This window comes from Molossus molossus, unplaced genomic scaffold (assembly GCF_014108415.1).
Source record: "Molossus molossus isolate mMolMol1 unplaced genomic scaffold, mMolMol1.p scaffold_m16_p_11, whole genome shotgun sequence".
In the NCBI taxonomy this organism is placed as follows: Eukaryota; Metazoa; Chordata; class Mammalia; order Chiroptera; family Molossidae; genus Molossus; species Molossus molossus.
The window spans coordinates 34578975-34602089 of NW_023425346.1; the positions used below are offsets into that span (position 1 = coordinate 34578975).

Below are 23115 nucleotides of genomic sequence, written 5' to 3' on the forward strand. Positions count from 1 at the left end.
AGGTGATTTTACTTCTCTAAAGTTGTTCAGCCGTTTAATGGTAGGGGAGGCCAATCTTCATCTAGGGTCTTTTCTCCCCTTATGAATAGTAGGTTAGTAACATATTGTTAGATAACATGTCCCGGGGCAAACCCCACATCTGCCACAGTTGCCAACATTGGAAAGCTAATAAATAGGAGTTGTCCTTGAAACCAGAGTTCAAAATTCACAGACCGGTACTGAGGGCGAGAGTGAAATGAGATAAAGGGAAATGTCTGTAAGCAAAACGGCCACTTCCAGTCTTGCTGGATTCAAGGTAAAGCGGCACTGGGGCTGCTCAGTGTCCCGGGGCCGGTCACTTACATCGCTGACATGCTTGGTCACTTCCTTGACTCGAATGGTGTTCGGCGTCTCCGGCAGGGTCGTGTAGGAGCCCTGGGCCAAGTGCTTCTTCACGTAGTCCTTATACTTGTTCTGAGGGAATCCGTAGACAGTGTCAGACTGTCTGGCTGGGCAGTAGCCCGAGATGAAAACAGACTAGGTGGGCAGCGGGAGGGTTACCTCGGACACCAGGTTGCTGACAGTCTTGGCCAGGAGGATCTGGGGCGTGTCGGGCACAGCACGGCAGCTTCCTCTTTCCTTGACGTGCTTCTCCTTGTATTTCAGCTGCAGGGGTGAGAAAAACATCTTTATCTCCTCTGGGTCTCCTGCATGTCTTTATTAAGCTCCCGAGTCACTGCATAGAGCTAGGAGAACAGTACTGTTGACACAGTGGGAATAATAAACTCAATAAAAGATGTGATGTTTGGAAATCTTGGGAAATACGCAGTAATGGGTTTCTTGATCTCTTGCTAGTTGAGGTTTTAATAACAATCAGATGGGCCTCGCGATGAGTCTTTACACATAGAGCCTAGTTCAAAGCACTTACAAGTATGTCACTTGACCCTCCCCCAAGGCCCAGGAGGCACCCTTAGCCCTCCTTTCCAGGCGAGGACACTGCCGCCTGGGGGAATAGGATCCCACACACAGGAATTAGTTTCCTCATAGAACCCGGCCAGGCCTTCAGAGTCCCAGTTCTTGCTGTCAGTTATCTCGTGGTACAAGAACGGTCAAGAACGGTCGCCTGGGTTAATAACTTCCTGCTGTTGCTGCCCTGCTCTGCCATGTCATGTTCAGGCCCCACACCCCAGCAGCAGCCCTGGGCCTTTGCTGGGTGTCCCCGGGGACTGTGCTGCAGAAAGGCCCTGAGCGAGGTTAGGCACCTGGAAGGGACGGGTACTCACGTCACTTTCTATTAAGGAATTCCTCAGGGCCAGCACCATGTCTTTGTCATCAGTGACAGAAAGCTTGCAACCTTTGAGGAACTCTCGGTCCAGCTTATACTCAAACTGTCACAGAAGAAAAGCAGAGGAAGATGGGACAGGGTGACAGGCACAGGAGAAAGCCAGTGTTTGATTAAATTCGTCAGGAGTCCTCCTGTTAAAGAGGGCTTGCTACCCGGAGGGGCAGGGGCTTCCTGGCCCCTCACTTCGCGCTGAGCTCCTCCTTTCCACCCCCAGGCCCAGCCCCTCCCCACCCCGGCCTCACTCAGGACTCAGAACCATGTGTCTGGGCCCCGCCATGGGAGACCAGGCTCTGTGGCCAGGTCCGCTTCCTGAGCTTGCCCCCCACTCCCACACCCCTCCTGTCCTTGGACAAGGAGCTAGGGTTAGCACCCACGGCAGTGGTTATTATGACTAATGACTCATTCTCTGTCTCATGCACGTCTCTTCTATCTCACATCATGTCTCTTCTATCTCACATCGCTCTGTTGCAGGGACGACTTGGCGGCCTGCAGGAAGTCCGGTCGGTCAGGGATCCACTTCCAGTGGGCTTTGTTGGCTTCATACAGCCTCTTGTAGTCCAGCTGTTTTAACCAAGAGGAAAACAACTTGTGTCAGTCAGGGGGCTGAGTTCCTAACCCACGCATGGAGCGGCTCCTCTTGCATTTTATCAAAAAAATTTTTTTTCTTTTATTGATTTTAGAGAGAGAGGAAGAGAGAGGGAGGGAGAAAGAGAGAAACATCGATGAGAGAGAACATCGATTGGCCGCCTCCTGCATGCCCCCTACTGGGGATCAGGCCCACAACTTGGGCATGTGCCCTGACTGGGAATTGAACCTGTGACCTCTTGGTGCATGGGTCAATGCTCAACCACTGAGCCACACTGGCTGGGCAAATTATGGTTCTTTATGCAAGAGAGAGCCCCAGTGAAAATTTCTCTACAATTTTTGCAACTAGTCAGCCACTCAAGAAGTCATCTTGTGGGACCCTTTGGTCTCAAAATAGAGGCTAAAAACTTTAAAGACCTCTGCGTGAATTGACTCTACCATCTTCTTGTTCTGCCAGTGTAGCTTAATCATCTTCAGAGTACTTGAGAACTCTTAATTTCTGATTAAATTCAGGCTTAATTAAAAAACACACACACACACACACATTAAACATATAGTAAATTCTTTTGTGCCAGGCACTTTTTAAGTGCTTTATAGAATTAACTTATTTAATTTTTGTAACAACTGCATGAAGTTGACAGCTGAAGAACTGCCTAGAGGTTAAGTCACCTGCCCAAGGAGAGACAACTAGTAAGAGGTGGGATTTAAACTCAGGCAATCGGGGTTGAGGGTGCCTGTGCACTTGCCAGACTTTCATCTGAGCTCGAAAACTGGCTGCCTCGAGCCGTATCCGAGGCACAGACATGTCTGAAGTTTAATATGAGAGTCCAGGGAAGAGCTTTTTCTATCAGGCACATTTCTTTGCTCACTCTTTCCTTCTCTCCCTTTTTTGTCAAGTATTAATTTGCACACAAAATATGCATGCATCTATGTATACTATTTGATGAGTTTTCCCCCATATTATTGTGAAATTTTTCAGTCAGACAACAGAATTGCTAGAATCTTATAGAAAATACCCACTGCCTGCATTCTACAATGTACATTTTATGGAATTTGCCTTCCCCCCATCCATGCTGCTACCCACCCCTCAATCCATCCTCAGGACATCTGTAAGTCACTTGCCAGCCCCTTCAGGCATTTCAGTTTGCTGGCCCTGATAAACATGTTCTCTCTGGCACTAGTGGGCACTCGTTGGGCTACAATGGTTTCATTTTATAACCATTATATATTTTTTAAAAAGCTAATATCATCTAAATGCACAAAAATGTTTCTGTGGTTGAGGCTTTAAGATGCCCCACTACAAGGAAATGAGTCAGTACAGGGAGATCTGAGCAGAAGAAAGGTTAAGGCCAACTCCTAACATCACCAAGTGACTAAAATTTTTTCCTTGGCCCTGGCTGGTTTGGCTCAGCAGTTAGAGCGTCAGCCTGCAGGCCACAGTGTCACAGGTTTGATTCCTGGTCAAGAGCAGGTACCTGGGTTGTAGGTTTGCTCAGTTATGCGGGAGGCAGCCGGTTGATGTTTCTCCCTCCCTCCCTCCCTTCCACTGTCTCTAAAAATCAATGGGAAAGTATCCTCAGATGAGGATAACTTCTTTTTCCCATAAAGAAGCCGGCTCTAGGGTTTAGGGCAGGAGGAGAATACAGAGGGTAGAGGGAATGAAAGATGCTGAAACACTTTCCAAAATTCATTTCAGAATTAAGTCTCCTGTTTCTCAGCACCGAGTGCGAAAGCTGAGTGGGTATAACGACTGTGGCATGGGTTGGCCACCTTGCTCTTCCCCGTGGGCCTCGGTGGGAACCAAAGGCAGCATGTAGATTCCAGCGTCATTCCCCATGCTCCCGGGGCCTAACTCTTGGTCTGGACTCATTAGAGCTCAGTGACCGGAAGGGATGTACAAGAATCATGTGTCCTGTAGAACCTGATGGATCCCCGGTTAGGCTGGGGGAAGTGTCCAGAACTCACATTGGTGTTGACTTTGTACGCATCCTTGGCTGCTTTGATATGAACAGCGTCCGGCTTAATGGTGCAGTTGGACTTATTTCTTTGGTAAACTTCTTTGTATTTCAGCTGTGGGAGGTGGCACAATGACAAGGTTAACTTTTTATAGTAGCCTACTAAGCATTTCAAAAAGCAAAAAGAAAGAAGTGAAAACCATGACTACAGCACACACTGGTCCTTAAGAGAGAACAGAGCTGTGTGTGGAAAGAATGCGGCCAAGCAGACATGCCTGTTTCAGATCGTAAAACCAGCTCCCAGGACACACCGAGTGTGTGCACTAGGTCACCATAGCACGCATGCCCCCTGAGGTTATGCTGAAAGGGCTAGCTGCACAGTACCCCATATGTGTTCCCTTTTCCAAATCAGAACATTCCAAGTTCAGAACATCTTGAAAACTGCTGCTGCTGGAAGAGAAGCTTCCCCACCCAGAGGCAGTGAGTGTCGCCCGCCTTCTGTGCCCCACCACCCCAGCTGTTATCGCCTCATGCGGACATTATTTGCTTATCTGTCTATTCTTTTCATGAAACTGGACCCCTCCAGGGCAAAGATGGTGTGTCACTCATCCTCTGGTCCTAGTGTCAGGCACATAGAACGGATGAACCGATGGATGGACGCAGTCATCACTATCATCATCGCTAGGGCCACATCTGGCAAGTTTGGGCATATGTGGGCTTGGATGGGAGGGATAGTGTCAGACAAAGCCTAGGCTCTGAGGGCGCAGTGGGTAGTGTCTCCATTCTGGGTCTAGAAGTTCTAACTTCACCCAATGTTGTTCCTTGTAAATTTCAGGGCCTGGGAGCCTCACCTGGGTTTTCCCACTAAATGTTGCTGAAGGATCCCAGGTTTTAAGTTAGTTAAATCTGAGGTGAACATGTTCTAAGAAAGCCCAGTTGTGTTACTAAGTTTGCTTGATCACAATCTTCTGTACTTCACCATATACATGATAAATCAGCATTTTTTTTTGGGGGGGGGGGAAGGCCTGGAAAGCCATACTTTTCATCAATATCTCAGGTTCTTGTTATAATCAGAACACACGGGAGAATGGACCTAGAAATGCTTCATCTTTCTACAGTGAAAGGGGCTCCACTAAAGGATCACCCTTACGACGTGTGTGAGTACCTGACGTTCATGCTTGATATACTAAAACTTATGTTAACAAGAAAACAATATTTTTAAGGTGTCTTATGCATTTCTGCCTTCATAAACGGCGCACAGAATGTATTTAGCATTTTTTTCATGGCACGTCAGGGTCCACGCTGTGAACACATTCGCGCGTCTATCCGAGACTCCTGAGTGCCAGCTATGGCCAAGCCTTCGGGGTGAGGAGGAGTTCACCACAGAGTTGCCATTGAGTATGGCTAGGAGGTAGGCATTGAGTTCCTCATTTTTTTTTTTTTTAAACTAACAATCATGATTGTTTTCAACCATAGAATCTAGATATATATCTGGAAATTTAAAAATTTATGAATACAGTTTTTCCTCAAATTCAGGGAGTTCAGGGAATGTAATGGCTCCCTTGTTCCTTTTAGCCAAAATAAAGCATAGAGAATATTCATGGCATTTATGGTATTTTGCATTTTTCAACATGGTCTCTGCAATACCCCCTGCATGCCTTTCCACAGTATGACCTTGTTCATCCCGAGGTGGCATGATCTCTTCACTCATCGAATCTGGGTGTGCACTGTGCCCAGTCAAATGCAGCAAAGTGACTCATGTCAGTTCTAGGAATAGTCCTGAACTGGTCTGGAAGCTTCCATTCCAGCCTCTTGGGACCTACCCACTGTGCTGTGAGATGTCCAATCACATGGAAGGGCCACATGGAGGGTGCTGTCTGCAAAACAGCCGAGCTCCCAGCCCAGAGCCTGCATCAACAACCAGCCATGTGAGGCAGACATCTGGAGGCGCTGGCCCACCCGAGCCTCGACTGGGTGCCCACAGCACGAGGCACAGGAGATATACTCAGCTTTGCCCAGTCAGCTCACAGAATCATGAGCAAAAAAATAAAAAAGATTGTTGTTTTAAGCCACTAAGATTTCGGGGGATTGTCACACAGAGGTAGATAGCTGAACCAGGATTTATTCTATCACAGTAGAGAGGCCAAGATGAGGGAGACTGCAAAGCCTCTGGTGCTTACATCACTGACTTCATCTTTGACCTTCCGGACATGCAGCAACATGGGCGTGTCGTGGATGGTGGTGTAGCCTCTAGGCTTGGCCTTGTTGTATTCCAGTTTATAAAGTATCTAAAGGAGATGAAAAAGCAGAAACAGACGATGTTATACACCTCAATTTGCAATGCCATGTAATGTAAAATTATTAATGCAAAGAGTTTTTTTTGAGTGTATATAAAGGTGGCAGAATCCTATAAATTTAACAGGTGCGTTCACGCTTCCCGCCCAGGCCCCAGGGCTCTGAAAGGGGGTGTCTGCCAATCTGGCTGGGACAGTTCATTATTGTAAAAGAAGTCCTGAGCACAGTGGGGCAGTTAGCACCCTGTCTCACTTCCACTACCCAGTAGGAGGGCCCTCCACACACGGTGACGATCTAAAATGCCCCTCCACATGGGAAAATGCCCCTGAGCTTGAGAACCCATTTGATGTTCCTTGTACTTACATCACTGATTTGTTTGTTGACTTTCGTAGTACGCAGGTGTTCCGGCGTGTCCACAACCGAGGTAAATTTGTCCTTAGACTTTTCATAATTTCTCTTATACTCAATCTGCATTGTGGAATAGAAGAACAAGTTAACTCTAAACTGTAGGATGGAGGGCTTTAAGGAACCTAATTTTCCTCTTGAGAGAGTCCCACAGCAAATAGGATTATTATACAAGCCGCAGATGTGGGGTGGGGTGGGGTCATGCTTTCTCTTTAAATCCTAATTGAAAATGTTTACTGTAAATCTATATTTGATAGCAATCTTGCAATGGAGTAAGCAAGTAATAATAATAATAATGATGATGATGATGATGATGTGATAGTGTCCATACATTTTAAACATGCAGAAACTGAGGTCCAGAGGGGTTAAGAGACGAAGGGCACACATAGAGTGAATCTCAGAGCCAAGACTAGACCTTTGTCCTCTGGACGCTGACAAGCAATGATTCACTCTCAATACAGAGTGGGGGCAAAGTAGGTTAACAGCCATTAGTATAGAAAAGAATACAATAATTAATAAATAATAATATGAGAAGTCTGTTCCACACACTCACAACTGTAAACCTACTTTTGCCCTACCCTGTATGCGGCATCTAATACGTATGACCTCTTTAGGTATGTTTCCATATCACAGATGAGATAGATGTAAAGTAAAAATCAAGTATATACAGTTTAAAGCATTTATCATTTTAAACAAAACATGCATTTTGTAATTTCCAAGTCATCATTTTTTTTCATGCACGAAAGCTATTTCAAGCAGTGCAGAAACAGAGAGCACAATGAAAGTTCATGCACAACTACTTGATGATCATAGGACAAAAAAGGTGGCAGGCAAATAGATGTTCCTAGGGAGACCTCATCCCCCTCATTTCATGTGTTGATGGATGTCACCCTAAAGTGATAAAACAAGTTCCTAATACAAAAGATTGATTAAAAACTCTTTTTGTATGGGAACAATGGCATTGTATTAACATTGTATCTGGTAGTTAAGCAATTATCACCATTTTTTGCTGCCTCGAATTTACCTTTCAGCCTATGATGGAAAGGTGGTGGTGTGTGCTTCTGTTGACCTTGTGGGAAGGTAATGTTATCAGGAAGGTTATTAACAAGTGTGCAAGAGGATAGATATGCTGGAAATAACCTAGCAAATTCAGCATCAAACTCAAGAGGGGCCATGAATGTGGACAATATTCAAAGAGCTACACTGTAATCTCTATCTGTCCTAAATGATACACGTGGCCAAATGAGATAAAGACATTAAATATTCAGATCTTTTAAATGCTGTTGAATATACTTAATATGCTCAGTTTCTAAGAATCCATTTGGGGAGGGGGCAAATATTAAAACATATAAATTAATGTTATACCATTTGGAAATAAAGTCTGGAAAAGTCTCAGTCAGTCTTACTAAGAGTCCCCAAAGTGTCAGATATTGATATACAGAGGGCCTCAGCCCAGTGGAGACCACATCCGGAGTTCATTGACAAGGAATGAATATTTATGCAGCCTTATCATGTGAAACCAGCTTGGGCAGGGGGCAGATGAAGGAAGTCAAGGAAAGCATGATGGTGAATGCCCCCAAGGCGTCTGTATTGCTTCTTCACATCACATCCGAAATTACCTGGCTCCACATGTACGAGTTGTAGAGGGCAGTCAACATATCTGGGCGCAGAATTTCATTACATCCTTGTTTCAGAAACATCTTGGCACTAGATTTATATTTTCTCTGTTCATGCAAAGAGCAGTAAAGCACAAAAGAGACTTAAGAACATGGCTCTATATCCCCGTCACCTCTGAGTGAAGAGATGTAGGCAGACACACTTTATGTACTCACATATATGTGTGGGTGAAGGCACCAAACACATGGCAGTGCCGCACAGAATGACTGCAGCACCTGCCATTGACCACCCATCGTCCTTGTGAATGGGGAATGACTTATCTATGCCACCCACACTGCCTTCTAGGAAAAAGGGCATCACTGGAGTAGAAAAATACACTAGGGAGTTCTGTCTTCATTCCTCCCATCAATTTGCTTCTTTGTTTTTGCTTTTGCAAATCAGTTTGCAATTTAAAACTGCAGGTTGAAAACTGGGCCTCCAGAGGAATAGAGGGTGGAAGGACCCAGCCTTTCTTTTCATCTCCACCACAGCACATGTGAGCACACAGAGCATGGACTGCACACTCAAACAGCTCATGAGCTCTTTGGGTGGCTAGACAGATACTTTGAAACAGAACATCCCAATATCATAGGCAGAACCTATGACATCCTTGCAGCAGACAGGACAACATCTCTTGAGAAATCTGGAGCACAATCCTGCCGGGGCCGTCCAAACAGCCCCATCACAGTACCTGACTGATCTGGTTGCCTGCGATCTTAGCCAGCAGATGTCTAGGCTCATCGACTACCAGGTGGTATTTATCTTTCCGCTGCTCATAATCAGCTCTGTATTTTTTCTGCTCAGACATCAGATCAAATTATAGCAAGAGTACAACTTCAAGTCTACACAGAAATATCTCAAGATAAACACTCCCAGAGGGCCAGAAATATGTCATTTTGAGAGGTGGGCTTCCAAGCATCCAGGGTAATAAACAAAGGGAGGCAAAGACAGTCCAGTGAAGGGAGGGTGCATGGAGGAGGCCAGGGCTTGGGATAGATAGGATCTGTGACACCAAAATGGGAACACCTTGTGCCTAAAGGTTTTCCATCTCTACATATGATGCCATTAGCAATGTTAGGATTTATGGCACTTTACATTGTATTTAAAATAAGGTGCTGATAATCTATGGGTCTACTATCTAAGGCTGTGAGAATCAAAAAGAATATTCATGAAAAATTCAAATAGTCTTCTAATGCTAGCTAATTTATTTAATTATAGCTGAGACCTGAAAATCCTTTGTGAATGTGAAAAATAGAAACAAAATATATCAAGACTATTCTAGGAAGCTACTAACAGTATTTCTTCAGAGTTGTCCCACCTGGAAATCTACTGAAAATGAACAAAACCAAATTTAAAAACAACAAAAAAAAGTCACACATTGACATAAATAGAGCATTGGCTACATTTCCATTTTTAGATACAGTTCACTGATTTTCTAACATTGTTTTGGCACTTATATAAATCTATGGAATATCCACAGATAGGAAGTTAAGTATTAAAACATTCAAACGTTTAACTTAATTCATAGCTTGCCTACTTCAGTCATTTTAAGCTGCTTTTAAGTTAAATTAATACAAAGACAGTTCCGAGAAAGACTGGGTAGAATATAAAATAATATTCTGGGTACAGATGGATACTTCTTTGAACCAAGGAATGAGTAAACAATGGCAATACAAGTGAATGCTGAATCACAACTATCCCTTTAGAGGTGGCTTTTCCACCCACCGCTATTTCTGTGCCATGGGAAGGGATGCGAAGTCAACCTTGATCTTCTGTGGCTCTCAGCTCTACACAGTATCATGTTTAAGGGACTTCAGCCGATAGTCAACAAAATCCTTTACCTCCTTGCTGTCATCACCTAAGGGGCTGTGCTGCCCTATGTCGGTGTGAAAAGAGGTGGATGGCTGTGGGGCCCTCACACCCCTCTGCACAGTCCCTTCTCTTGTTCTTATTCCTGCTGTGGCAGAGCCCATCAGATGGTGACTTTATACGAGTCTTTTCAGATCTTTATCTTGAATCAACACTTAGAAAGACTTCTCAGTCATTTTACTTTTTGGGTTATAATCAAAGAACTTTATAGACTTCTTAAGGGAACTGAATAGGCTTAATTGGGTCAGGTCATACATACCTCATTCATCAATTGAGTTGCATACTTGAAATGCCTATTGATTGGACAGTCGGCTTCATACTTGAACTTTGACTTTGTCCTTTCAAATATCTCCTTATACTTATACTACAGAAAACAGAATGTGGTTACTTGATAGCAGGCTGTGATTATCCTTAGAATGAGACATGCCATTTATCTTATCATACAATTGTGATAATCCCTTCATAGAGTAAACAAGTAATTACTGAATGCTTATTCTGTCTCCCAAGACAATGAAGGGTATATCCAAATCAGTTCCTTCTTTGTTTCTACGTATTATAATGATTATTTTACTTTGAAGGTATTACCATGTGCAGTTGAAGGCAGTTTTTAGTCCATTAATTTAAAATTGCTTCCAGTAATTAATCAGATATTCATAATATTTTAGGGCAGAGGTAGGCCAACATTTAGAGCATTACCTATATCTAAATGGACTCATGAACTAAGAATGTTGTATGTGTTTATTAACACTTTTAAAGAATTGTAAACAAAGAATATGTGACAGAATGAATGTGGCCCACAAAGTCTAAAATATTAACTATCTGGCACTTTTTTTTTTGGTACATGCCCCTAGTGGGAACCGAACCCGGGACTCTCTGGTCCGCAGGTCGACACTCCAACCACTAAGCCAAACCGGCCAAGGTACTATCTGGCACTTTTAAGAAAAGTTTGTTGACCCCTATTTTAGAACTCAAAGGAAGCTAATCCAACTGCTTTATTTTGGAAATAGAAAATGAGGCCACAAAAAACAAGTCATTTGCCTCGAGTCACACATCAAGTTTGTGGATTAAAATAATCCCACTTTACATTTGCTCCTGTGTCAACTCTAACAGGGTAAATTACCCAGAGACATATTAATAGGGAGGGAATGCTGGCAGAGACATGAGGAGTTGTTCTGCAATGGCCATTCATCAAACTCAAATAAACAGACTGCAGTCAATGAGGTCAGTACTAAAAAAATTTTGAGACATGCTCTTTTGGCGGAGCCCGTCAGATGGTGAACATTTCAGTACGTACTCCAACTACAGGGTCTAGAATGCTAATTCTCTCTGTGGGCACTGAGATGTGTCGAACAGATGTGGCCACCACCCTTGAGTAGCTGTACCTTGCTGTAGAGTGCCTTGTTCTTTTCAGCCAGCGTGAAGTCAGGGGTATCATTGGCATAGCAACCAATGCCTTTAAGCCAGGTCAGATCTTCTTTGTATTTTACCTGAGAGAAGAACATCATCAAAGAGTTTTAAGAACCTATCTCCAAATAGCAGTAGGTTACGATCGATGTAAGTAGAACAAGTGGAAGCTCTGACCCTTGAGACATGTAGAATAAAGTATTAAAACAATTATATAAGAAAAGTTGCCAGCCATACTTTTTTCCTGCTTATTTTAAGGTATATTGTTATGTTATACAAGGACATTTTAATTACTAGTGAAAACAATTCAGATTGAACAGGTGTACTTTCCTAGACAGTACATCATTAATGTGGCAGCTGTAGTTCATACAGAGAGCTGAAATTTCTCTCTCAGTGAGCACTGTTACGTGTCTTAATTGCTTCATGAAGTTGTCTCTTCAATCGACTAAAATAGGTTATTGTTTAGATGAAGTATATTACTGCCAGTCGGGTAATATAATATAATACATATGGAAGAAAAATTAGGTTTATAAATTTGGATATATTGTTTCTCTCCCAAGTTGAAGTTCACACATTTATCAATGAATTTTATGATTCAAACATCCACGCATAAGAACTACCATTGAGTTCGGTGCTTAATCAATTTTTATGCCCTGTTTGATTCCCTAAGCCATATGGGCACATGGTTTTATATGTACAAACAGCAGATCTGAGGACTCACGTCACTGATGGCATCAGTGACTGCACGATGGTGGAAATGGTCTGGGCGATCGGGAATGGACCTCCAGATTCCCAGCTGGCTCATGTAGTTCTCCTTGTATTTCACCTGTGGTTAGAACACAAAGACAGGTATGAAATCCTACCCAGAACTAATGTAAAAAAGTCTAGTTATCTCCAGAGAGTCTTAGGAAAGGGGGGGTACTTTTGTACACTGAGGGTGGGTCAGTGAGCCCCACACAAGTAGAAGAAGGTAGGGACGTACTTTACTGATGTCATCTGTGACTTTGCGATGATAAACAATGTCCAGAGCATCCTTCACAGTGTGGTATTTCCCTTTGGTCTTTTCAAATGTTTCTTTGTAGCGTAGCTGGGAAGAGAAAATGCACATAGATTATGATGAACAACGACTGAGTTAAATAATTGAGGTTTTTTAAGCTTGAACTCTCTTGAGTGTTCTCTCTTAGGTTTTCCCATGAAAACATTTAGGAGAGATTTAAAAACTCATTTCACATCCTGGAAGAGAAAAGGGACAGGAGGAGGAACCTAATAGACTTTGAATAAAATGTAGAATTTAACTAATAATGTATCAATATTGGCTCATTGGTGTGACAAATGTATGATGGTAATGTGAGGTGTTAGCAATAGGGGAAACCAGATGTAGGCTGTAGGGGAACTCCACTATTTTTGCAAGTTATTTGTAAATCTAAAACTACTTAAAATGAAAAGTTTACTTAAATGTAAAACAAACAAAAAGCTCATTTAGGAAGAAAAACAAACATAACCTTGTTGAGCCCAAGACCTATTGGTACACTTGGAAGGAGGAGAAAGATTTTGTTTCTAACTCCTGGTATTAGAATGCCATCCCCATGAAGCAGCCCTAAACTTTTATTTCATTATACTCTTTACCTTTGTCATATTTCAAGAGACAACAACTCCTACCTTAACCTAAGAATATCGTAGAAGATTCACCTCATCTACATAAGATGAGCACTTTCCAAGAAGTCACCTCCAACAAACCTTTTCTTCTTGAGTAGCTGAGCAAACATGTAATAAAAGATGTCTTTTCTTTAACTTCAACTTTGCTTTTCATGTGGATAATCTCATAAGATTGCTTAGCTCTACTGTGAGGATAATCATGGTAGAAAGGCCAATTTGGACTAAATGACATTGGGCTAGTTTAAAGGTTAGAGTTATCAGTGTTGGTACTGACACAGCTTTAGGCATGGGGCTGTCCACTGCGGCATAATGAGCCCCAGGGTCAGTTGCACTGTGTGGCCACCCCCAACAGTGTTGATGCAGAGTAAGCTTGTTTCAAGTTAATATTCAAGGGTAACCTTATAGTGATAAAGATGAGGATGTCTAAAGAAGACTAAAAATATCTTAGGGGATAGATTTTGAAGGTAGCATATAATTTTATCAGCTTATCTTTGAAGCAAATTGGCATGGTCTCTTTCCAACTATCAGGATCCTTTCAGCTCCAAATAAAAATTTCCGACAAAATTATGGAGCTGAGATACTGTTCCGATTTACTGTGTACCCTCTCATCTTTCTGTTTTGGGGTCACTATACTTACCCTAAGATGACTTGAAATCCTAGAGCTATGTTGCTAAGCAGGGGTTATGAAGTTGATTGAGGTTTTTTTGGTTGAGGTTAAGTCCCAACATGGCCAGTCGTCTGGGGATTCTGGTTCTGGTAATGGGAGCGCTACATTTGCAAATGGGCTCTAAGACAAAAAACTGCTAAGGACTACCCATCGGCCCTGGGTTAATTCTATATCTTTATTAGCAGATAATCCCATTACCATTAAAAGGCAGTACTGTCCTTGATCATGGGGTACAGAAACTGAAAGTCTGTCCCTTCTAATTCTAACAAACATTTCATTCACATGATTTAGACAATCAAGAGAAGAAAGGGAAGAAACATTTTCTGAGGGGCAACTAAGAGACTAGCACCATACGAGGAACATTATTGTATTGAGTCTAATTTAATTATCACAATTCTTACCCTCGTTCCACATTATAAGAATACAGTCTCAGAAAAATTAGATAAGGCATATATAGTCATACATCAGGGAAGTGACAGTATTCAGGATTCGAAACCATGTTTGGTTGACTCTAAGAACATGATTTTATAGGTAAGCAACAATTAGTTGTCAAGTATCCCTAGGAAATACTTCCAAAGAATTACAAGAAAGGGTCATGTTCTTCCTAGAAAGCAGTCAGAAGAGTAGTAGGTTTTTGCATCTCTCAGCTACTACTTTGCCTAAACTGGTCTTGTTTGTACCTGTGGTTTTTTTTTTCTTTTTATGTTTTTGAGGGTTTTTTTTTGTTTGTTTTTGTTTTCCTGGTCCATGTGTGGGTCAGGACTTTAAACTATGGATATGACTATAATATCTTCTGTTTCTCAGGTACCTCAACCTCAGCTGCCCCTATCACACCAGAAGAAAGAGGGAAGGAATGCATACATCACTGGCGTTCCAGTAAGCCTTCTTGGCTCTGATGAGGACTGGTGTATCTGGAATTGGAGTGTACTTGTCCTTCATCTTCTCATATTGAGTCTTGTACTTATTCTAGGAAATAAAGATAGAAGAGAGAGACAAATATAAGCTCAGGTGTTTTCATCCATCATAATCCACGAGCATGTCACAGATCCACCCTGGACACATGTATTATGCTTGTTAGGAGAATGGCGCTGCCTTCTGTTCTTGACGCTGCTGAGCACAAATTATTGACCCAAACTCCCCTGTCAGAGGCAGCAGGTGAAGGTTTTGGTGAAGGATTCTTTCTTTAACCCAGTGTCTCGGTGCCAAATTCCCAACTTACCTCGCTGACCAGGTCCTTCACGTCCTTGGCGTGTTGCAAGGCCGTGGTCTGGTTTCCAGCGTGATGATGGGGTCTCTCTTTGGTGGCCAGTTCAACATACAGATACTAAGTAATCAGAATAGGGATCAGTTGTTACAAAGATAAAACATTTCTTATTTAGCATTCAGTCTTCTTTATTCAACTGGTGTCTACCTGTTGTCCTGTTTTTTGTTTTTGTCGGTTATATGTGTTTCAGTTCATTTGTTTCTCTCTGCATCTCACATTTGGAAACACATATTGACACTCCAGTTGCCTGATAATCCTATCGATGAGTATAGTTTAATCTAAATCCATATAATAAAGGATGCCGACGGAAGAACAAAATGCTTCTGATAGAGCCTTCAACATATTATTTTTCCATTTTTGCCTGAATGCATGAATTGTAGTTTCATTTGTCTGCAGACATTACATAGGCCCTATCGAGTGAATCGAGCAATTTATTTTCATTACTGGAGCCCACAGACAAAAGTTATATAGAACTTGGAAAAGAAGACACGGCACTACGTGCTCATGTAAAACAAAACCGTGATTATGATGGCCCAAATAAACACTGCCTCCTGAAACTAGTGGGCATACAACTGTGTCACTGACAACCAAGTACGAGAGGTTGTTACCGACCAGGAGTGGTCAGGCACACGTACCCACCCCCTGTGATGCCAGCCTGGCAGGTTTATAAATCTTTGTTTATTACTCTTACCTGACTCTGAAGCTTCTGCCCTCGCTTGGCTCTTAAAAGATCAGGAGTATCAGGAACTGAAGTGAAGATTGACTTCTGCTTCTTGCCTGTAGCTCTGTACACCAGCTGGACATAAAACAGTCATCAGCATCATTTCTGCTTCGTGGACATGTTCTCTGCAGATGCCTTTACTGCTTACTTCAAGAAGCTGGGCGCTCCCACTGCAACAATCTCAGTTTCTTCCCAGTAAACCAATAATTTATTAACCTCCCTAGACTTCCTTTACTTTCCCCCCTTCTGTAAAAACACACCCTGGAGCCTGTCCAAGATTCAGGCTCCTGCTGTGATCTTTGTCCCTTCGCACCTGTTCCATCTAGGATGCTGTTCCATCAATTATCCCCTTCCCCTCTGTTATCCTCAACCCTCCTGGTTTCCCAGCTCTCCCCCTTTGTCTGCACACAGACTCAAGTTCCTCCCTTCATTAAGCCTTTTCCAACCTTTACCAATGGCCTTGTTCCTCTTTTTTACAACCAAGCAGACTATGTGTTTGTTCTTTTTCTTTCTTTGGATTAATTTCTCAAAGCAATAGTTTGGCTTTCCCCCAACCACTCCAATGAAGTCACTCTCAATAAGATCATCAAAGACTTTACAATTGCCAAATCCAAGAATACTTTTCTGTAACAACTGAAACTGCTGAGCAGTTTTCATTCCTGAAAACTCTCTTCTCTGCCTTCCATTCCATCATTCTCCTCTGGGTGCTTAGGGAGCAGCTTCTTTCTACGGCTCTGTCCTTCCCCTAAGGCTGCTATTAGGTTGGCCCCTTTCACCATGTATACCCTCTTGAGTGACCTCTTCCATACCCAGGGCCTCAACATTCAATTTGAGATTGATGACTTCCAAATCTTTACATCCAATGTCTCCCCTGAGCTCCAGACCCAAATTTTCAACAATGTTTTGAACAGGGGTACCTCATCATGTTTGGTGTAGAATTCTTTATATTACCCCCTAATCTCCAGCCCAAATCGGCGTCTCCTATTTTCTTTATTTTGCTAAATGGCGCTTTGATCTCCCAGTCACCCAGGCCAGAAACGTGGGGAGTCATCAAAATGGTTGGTTGTGAACCTTGGGTTCCTAACTTCATACTAGTCCACAAATCTGACCCTTCTCCTTCCCCACTGGTTCAGCCTCCTCTGTCATTTCTTCTCTACGCACCCGTGGAAGCCTCCTAAACACTCACCCAAATCCTCTATTGGGCACTCCACAGGGCTCATCCCCTTTCACAAATCTGAGAAAGAGATTTTCTTAAAGCAGATCTTAAATCCCAGGTCTACCCTGCTCAGAGTAATTCTTCAATGATTTTTCATCAAACCCCAGGTCATTAATATAGCACCAATGAGTCGTCATAACCTAGCTTCTATTTAATGTCTCTCGTCTACTTTCCCAACAGTCTCCCACACTCCCCATGTGCTATTTGAAACTACTCCCAATTTCTAGAATTTATTACAGCCATTTGCTCATACTGTTCTTTCTGCCTAGAATGTTCTTGCCCCTCTTATCTGCCTGCAAAGCTCCTAGAGTCTGTACCGCCTTGATTGTTTCTATAGGATACCATTTATCATGATGATGTCTGTTTGCTCACAGATTGCAGGCCCATGGAATGCAGGGTTCTGCTCTATTATCCCTTTATCACCTTGTGCTTAGATAAATGATCTGAAAAATAGTAGTCCTCTAATAAATGTTGAGGGAATTTAACATAATGAGGCAAACTAGAAAGTCCAAAAGAATAACAATTACATTCTAATTGTGAATATCAATGCCAGTTAGACAGACAAAATGTAGGAAATAAGTAATAAGTATAAATACATGTATGTACATGTCCATATTTTAAAATCTAAATGATATACAAGTGCAAGTTGAAACAAAATGATCTTATCTGCTGGAGCCTATTTCTGAAATAAAGAACTAATTAAAAATGTACTGTTTCTTCCAGGCTAAATTTCAAATAAAGAAAAAAAACAAACTCAGAGAATATTCTGATTAAAAGGAGCCTGAATTATGATCAAGTCCAATTCTCTAGCTCAGGGAATTGGGGTATTGAAGTGGTGAATTATGCAAGGTCACACAGCAAATGGGTTGTAAATCTGGGACTAAGACCCGACTCTCCCATGCCATTTCTAGAATTCTCTTTGTACTACATTCCCTCAAACATGCTTACGCACTGGTTACGCTTCTCCGGACAACACCCCTGCTTCCCGGAACTACAATGTGCATGTGACAAGAATCTGTAGAGTTCAAAACCCAACTTAAACTTCCTTTGGTTGTTAAACATTTTACGAAATCAGTGTTTCCCAAACTTTCCTGATCCAAAAATACCTCTAGAATCCTTATTAGAACAGATGTGCAGTCTCTACCCTAGACCTTCTGAATCCAGGGTGGTAGCTTGGATCAGTATTTTATCAAGCCCAGATCATTCCATGGTGAGGCACATGTGAGAGAAACGGCGCTGCTGAAACATGGCTATTCTTCTTCCTCAGTGTTGAGGCACAATACGAATAACGTTCCCAATGGGAATCGGGGAGAGGAGAAATTAAAATGTTATATAATTCTGAACCCAGACTTCCAAGAGAAGAAGTGAGGGTATTTCAGAGATACCAATATGCACTGTAAGCTACCAAACAGTTTTTTATTGTTTGGTAGCTGGAGGAGAGATGTAGTGCTTTAAAGTAGTGGGTCCTGACGTGGCGGAGTGTTAGAATCGTCCATGGAGCACCTGGAGCAGATGTGGAGAATCAGGGACGTGGGGCTGGGGATCGCAGCCCACTCAAGGGCAGCTTTAAAATATTTCACAGATGATTCTGATACTCAGCCAGAGTGGAAAAGTGCCTTTACTGAGATAAAAAAGCAACAATACATAAGCTTTCCTATCTGAGTGCTAGTGCTGGTGGAAATGACAGAGGGAAGCATTCAGGAAAGCAAGTGGGCTCAGTGTAGCATCTGGAGAAGCTAAGAAGTGATCATCCCCTTTCTCTGGCTCACTAGGAATGTAGGAGGCTGCACATCCCTCCACTTAGGGCCACGTTTGGTGTGCCTGGGCATCTCTAGGTCTAAAATCATAAGTTATTCCTTGTCAGCAGCCATTGAGAATGGGGAGTCAATGAAGTGGCCCCACAGTCAAAGCTTGGCTCAGCTTGATGAAGTCTGATGGATGAGGCCACAGAAAAACTGAGAGTTGAATGAGAATGGCCAGCTGACCTATAATAAGAGCAACCATTGACATCTGTGCAATGCCCTTACTTTTACAGAACAGATTTAGTCATTGGCAAACATGGACATCCTTTATGGCCAAGGCACTATGGGATACACATCTAAATAAGATGGGGTCCAAGCCTCGAGACACCAATAGTCTAGGTGACAGCCAATCTAAACACCAGGAGGGGCTGGTGAAAATGATGGGGACCCAAATAAATTTAAGTAATTTGGAATTTATTGAGTAGGAACAGAGCAGAGCACCAGTGAAGACTTTTCAAATGACACTACCATGGTTAGGGTTCCTGATAGCAGGAATTCAAGAGAGAAACTTTTGAAATAAATTTAGTTTAGAGAATACAACAATAGTATAAGACAGAAGGACTTTCTAATCTATAAAATCATGTAAACTCTCAGCAGTCTTAGGTAGACCAAATATCAATCTCTTCATTTTATTAAAAGGGAATAAAATAAGTAAACTGAGGCAAAGTGAGATCAACTGACTTGCTTAGATATGGTGGCGATTCTGACATTAAAGGCACAGGGAAGATATTTTGCCTCCCGTAGTTGCCTGAAAAAATGATCACTAGAAGCACACATCCCTAGTAGTGACAGGTTTGGTATCCTTACCTCACTCAGATGTGTCTTGAGTTCCTGTACTTTTCTGTATTCTGGAGTATCAAGCACCACTTTGTATTTGTCTCTCATCTTCCTTGCATTATCCGTGTACAGGTAATTAGACTTAAAAAAACAACAATGAAAATGGAAGTTGATTCATCATTTAAGGAACTGCATGGTCACACATTGTCTTTCAAATGGCTGATATGTGCAAGTCAAGCTGAGCCTCTACTTCCCAGGCAGGGACAAAACCAATCGTCATCTACCTAAGCTCATTACCTTTGTTAGGAGGTACGGGTCATCTTAAGTGGGTCATGACTTGCTCAAGTGGGTTAATGGCAAATTTCCCCTTAAAAGTAGCTGCAGGCAAAGATTCTTTCACCCAGCTCCTTGCAGCTGTGTGGGGGCAGCCACCACATGTTGTGAAAACCCACACTCACCCAGAGCTTCCGCAGGTGCCGGGAACGGACCATGTCGGGAGTGTCCATCAAGAAGCAGCCCATTCCTTTCAGGATCTGCAAGTCCTCTTTGTATTTAATCTGTGTGGCAAAATATAGAAAGATAGCTTGTCGTGAGAAAATATAAATCAAGCCTAAATAAGACAGGGTAGTAAGCTTTTCTTTTTTGGTACGTGCCCCTAGCGGGAACCGAACCCAGAACTCTTTGGTCCTCAGGCTGACGCTCCAACCACTGAGCCAAACCGGCCAGGGTTAGTAAGCTTTTCTATTGGCATATCTTTCATTTTGATTCAACATATCTACCTTGTACTCATGGTTTGCTTGCAGGCAAGTAAATCACAGATTTTGAAAGTTAAATCTCTAACCCTGAGCTGAGGAGAGGGCACAGCTATTATTTTATTATTGTATTGATGGGAGAAGAGCCTAGATGGAATGAAGTGGTTTTTAGGAAAAGGAAACACCAAGGAGGGGAATACAAACAAACAGAAAAACATTGCTTAAACGAAGCAGGGATGAGCAGGAGAAAGACACTAAACATGACCTGGACTGGAGGCCATTCAGAGAATGGAGATTGGTAATAATTCAGTGATGAATGAAGAAGTGTGGCCAGAAATTCCTACATTTCCCAAGTGGTCCTCTTACTACTATTTCCAAAGCTGGTGGAAGCTGCTTCCACACTATTTCACCTCCAAGTTGTATGCTCCATTTAGAAGTATTTAGAGGAAAAGGCTATTCAAAGCTCACTGGTCGGCTTAAACGCTGAAAGAAGCCGGCCTCTTGGTAAGTCTTCCAGAAAGACCCTATGAGATGCTTACGTCACTGGTGATGTCTCCCACATAACGGCAATGGAGCACGTGGGGTGTGTATGGCAGCGAGATCATGTGGCCCTGCATCTTGAAGAAGTCTGACTTGTAGATCAACTAAAGAAAAAAAAAATGTCCAGAAATACACACATTAGAGACCGAGTGGCTGACAGGTACCCCGGGGTTCCCTGGCCCGTCTTCTCTCCTAAGAAGACACTCACCTCACTGACAGCCTCTTGTGTCTTCTTGACTTGGCGGATTTCAGGCGTGTCAGGGGTCGTGTGGATCTTGTCCTTCAGCTTGTGGTACAGTTCTCGATACAGTCTCTAAATCAGAGGAAACATTTCAGGTGGTTAGTGTGGGATATTGACGAATTAGCAAGCAAATATTTTACTTAAAGAGCCATGAGAGAAAAGATTGAAGGTATAGAAAATGATTTATATTATGAAACAAAGAAAATATTTTATTTCGGTGAAGAATTTTAAGCATAAAATCTTCTACTTTCTGTCAGATATACAAATGAATAGTTCATGTAGAAAACTAGGATCATGAGTCAGACTAAAATGCAAATTTATTAAAGATTTTTTAATAAAAAATGTCAAAAGGTGCAATTAATTTGCATTATAATTTATGGATCGGGGTCTCCAATGGCATTGCTTAATATAGAAAACATTGCCAAGGGATACCAGTATCAAAATGGTGACAAAGAGACCCTCTTACCCCTTGCTAATGTATAAATTTATAGCTGAACTACAATGAATTCTTAATGCATTTCAAACAAAGCCATGGTCTTCAAAATTCAATATTTTCTCCACAGAATTAGCATTCACAGTACCTCACTGGTAACATTGTTGACCCTCCGGACATTGACAAAGGGAACGTCATTGGGGCCAAGTGTATACCCATTTGCCTTGATGTGTTCATAAACTTCTTTGTACTTGAACTGCAAAAGCAAAGTCAGAATGAGAACTCTCACTTTCATTTGAAAATTATTCTCTAAGCATTAAGTATAAGAAAAAGTCATTGACAAAATTTCAATAATAATTTGACTCTTGAAAATTATTTCGTTGGCAAATACAGCCAGGTCCAGAAAGGAATAAATTTCGAGGTTGCCTAGATGAAATCTGTATGCAGATATGCAAAATGGAAAAAAACACACACACAAAATCTATATTTTTTAGCTCTGACCTAGGTAGTAAATTAGGAAATTCAAAGAAGAAACAAGAGAATAAAGACTGATGAGTGGCTTTACAGATTGATACTGGACCTCACTGGCCAGCAGATTTGATTCCCAGGACTTTAAAGGGCAAGATGGAAGGAAGAGCTTATTCTGCAGCTGATGGCTTATTTATGGGTATGGTCTGAAGGCCAGAGTCACTGGGATAGACAAAACTTTCCAAGTCCTTGTCCTTCAGGTAAATGGTATCAAGTCCCAACCTGGCACTTCTGAAAAGTGGGGACAGTTGGTGTCAGAACTAATGCTGGCGCAAGCAACAGGAAGTGAGAACCTATCTATCCCTCTGAGCTTTCTATGAAATGGGTACAGCGGGTAAGTAGTGAGGCAAGCACCAGGGCCAGCAGCCAGGCAAGAAGTCCTTTTAAAAAAAACCCTTTTTTTTCTTTATTGATTTTAGAGAAAGAGGAAGAGAAAGGGAGAGAGAGATATGAAAATATTGATGAGAGAGAATATTGATTGGCCGCCTCCTGCATGCCCCACACTGGGGATTTAGCCCACAACCTGGGATGTGCCTTGATTGGGAATTGAACTGTCAACCTCTTGGTGCATGGGTCGATGCTCAACCACCAAGCTACACTGGCTGGGCAGAAAGTCCATTTTTTTTTTTCAAAGAAATATACAGTGATGTTATATCTTTTCCAGTGAAACATTGCAGAAGGAAGACAGTATTACTGCCATATATCTGGGGGGATGAGAACAGGCTATTCATGAGTATCAGTGCCCCTCCCACTTCAGACCCCACCTTAATAAGGAGGAGAGACTCACATAACTGCTCATGTACTGCATGTCCTTGGAGTGTTTGAAGTGAGGAGTGTCGACTGGAAGCCTGTATCCAGTAGACAGGGAGCGCTTGCCAGCATCTCGGTACAGATTCTGCCGAGTGAGGAAGAACGGGTTAAATGACACCTACGTCAAGTAACTGATGCAAGTTCAAGTCCCATCCCACTCACGTTAGGTTTTCAATCCCATACTTAAAGTACTTATGCTTACTGAGTTGATTTCA

General features: G+C 42.4%; 1 protein-coding gene across 3 annotated transcripts in view; it reads right to left on the reverse strand.

Annotated features, from left to right (window-relative positions):
• NEB (nebulin) overlaps nt 1–23115 on the reverse strand; it is a 194532-nt gene that overhangs the window by 34149 nt on the left and 137268 nt on the right. The window contains exons 114-135 of one of the 3 annotated variants that reach the window (XM_036253262.1): nt 22878–22985; nt 21711–21818; nt 21097–21201; nt 20888–20992; nt 20055–20153; nt 19627–19737; nt 15772–15876; nt 15036–15140; nt 14678–14782; nt 12476–12580; nt 12215–12319; nt 11472–11576; nt 10349–10453; nt 8912–9016; nt 8184–8288; nt 6523–6627; nt 6045–6152; nt 3875–3979; nt 1781–1885; nt 1263–1367; nt 541–645; nt 343–453 (exon numbers count right to left, since the gene is read on the reverse strand). In XM_036253262.1, the coding sequence (XP_036109155.1) occupies nt 343–453; nt 541–645; nt 1263–1367; nt 1781–1885; nt 3875–3979; nt 6045–6152; nt 6523–6627; nt 8184–8288; nt 8912–9016; nt 10349–10453; nt 11472–11576; nt 12215–12319; nt 12476–12580; nt 14678–14782; nt 15036–15140; nt 15772–15876; nt 19627–19737; nt 20055–20153; nt 20888–20992; nt 21097–21201; nt 21711–21818; nt 22878–22985 (2325 nt within the window). The remainder of the gene's footprint in view (nt 1–342; nt 454–540; nt 646–1262; nt 1368–1780; nt 1886–3874; nt 3980–6044; nt 6153–6522; nt 6628–8183; nt 8289–8911; nt 9017–10348; nt 10454–11471; nt 11577–12214; nt 12320–12475; nt 12581–14677; nt 14783–15035; nt 15141–15771; nt 15877–19626; nt 19738–20054; nt 20154–20887; nt 20993–21096; nt 21202–21710; nt 21819–22877; nt 22986–23115) is intronic. The other 2 variants (XM_036253261.1, XM_036253260.1) reach the window with 2 other exon arrangements.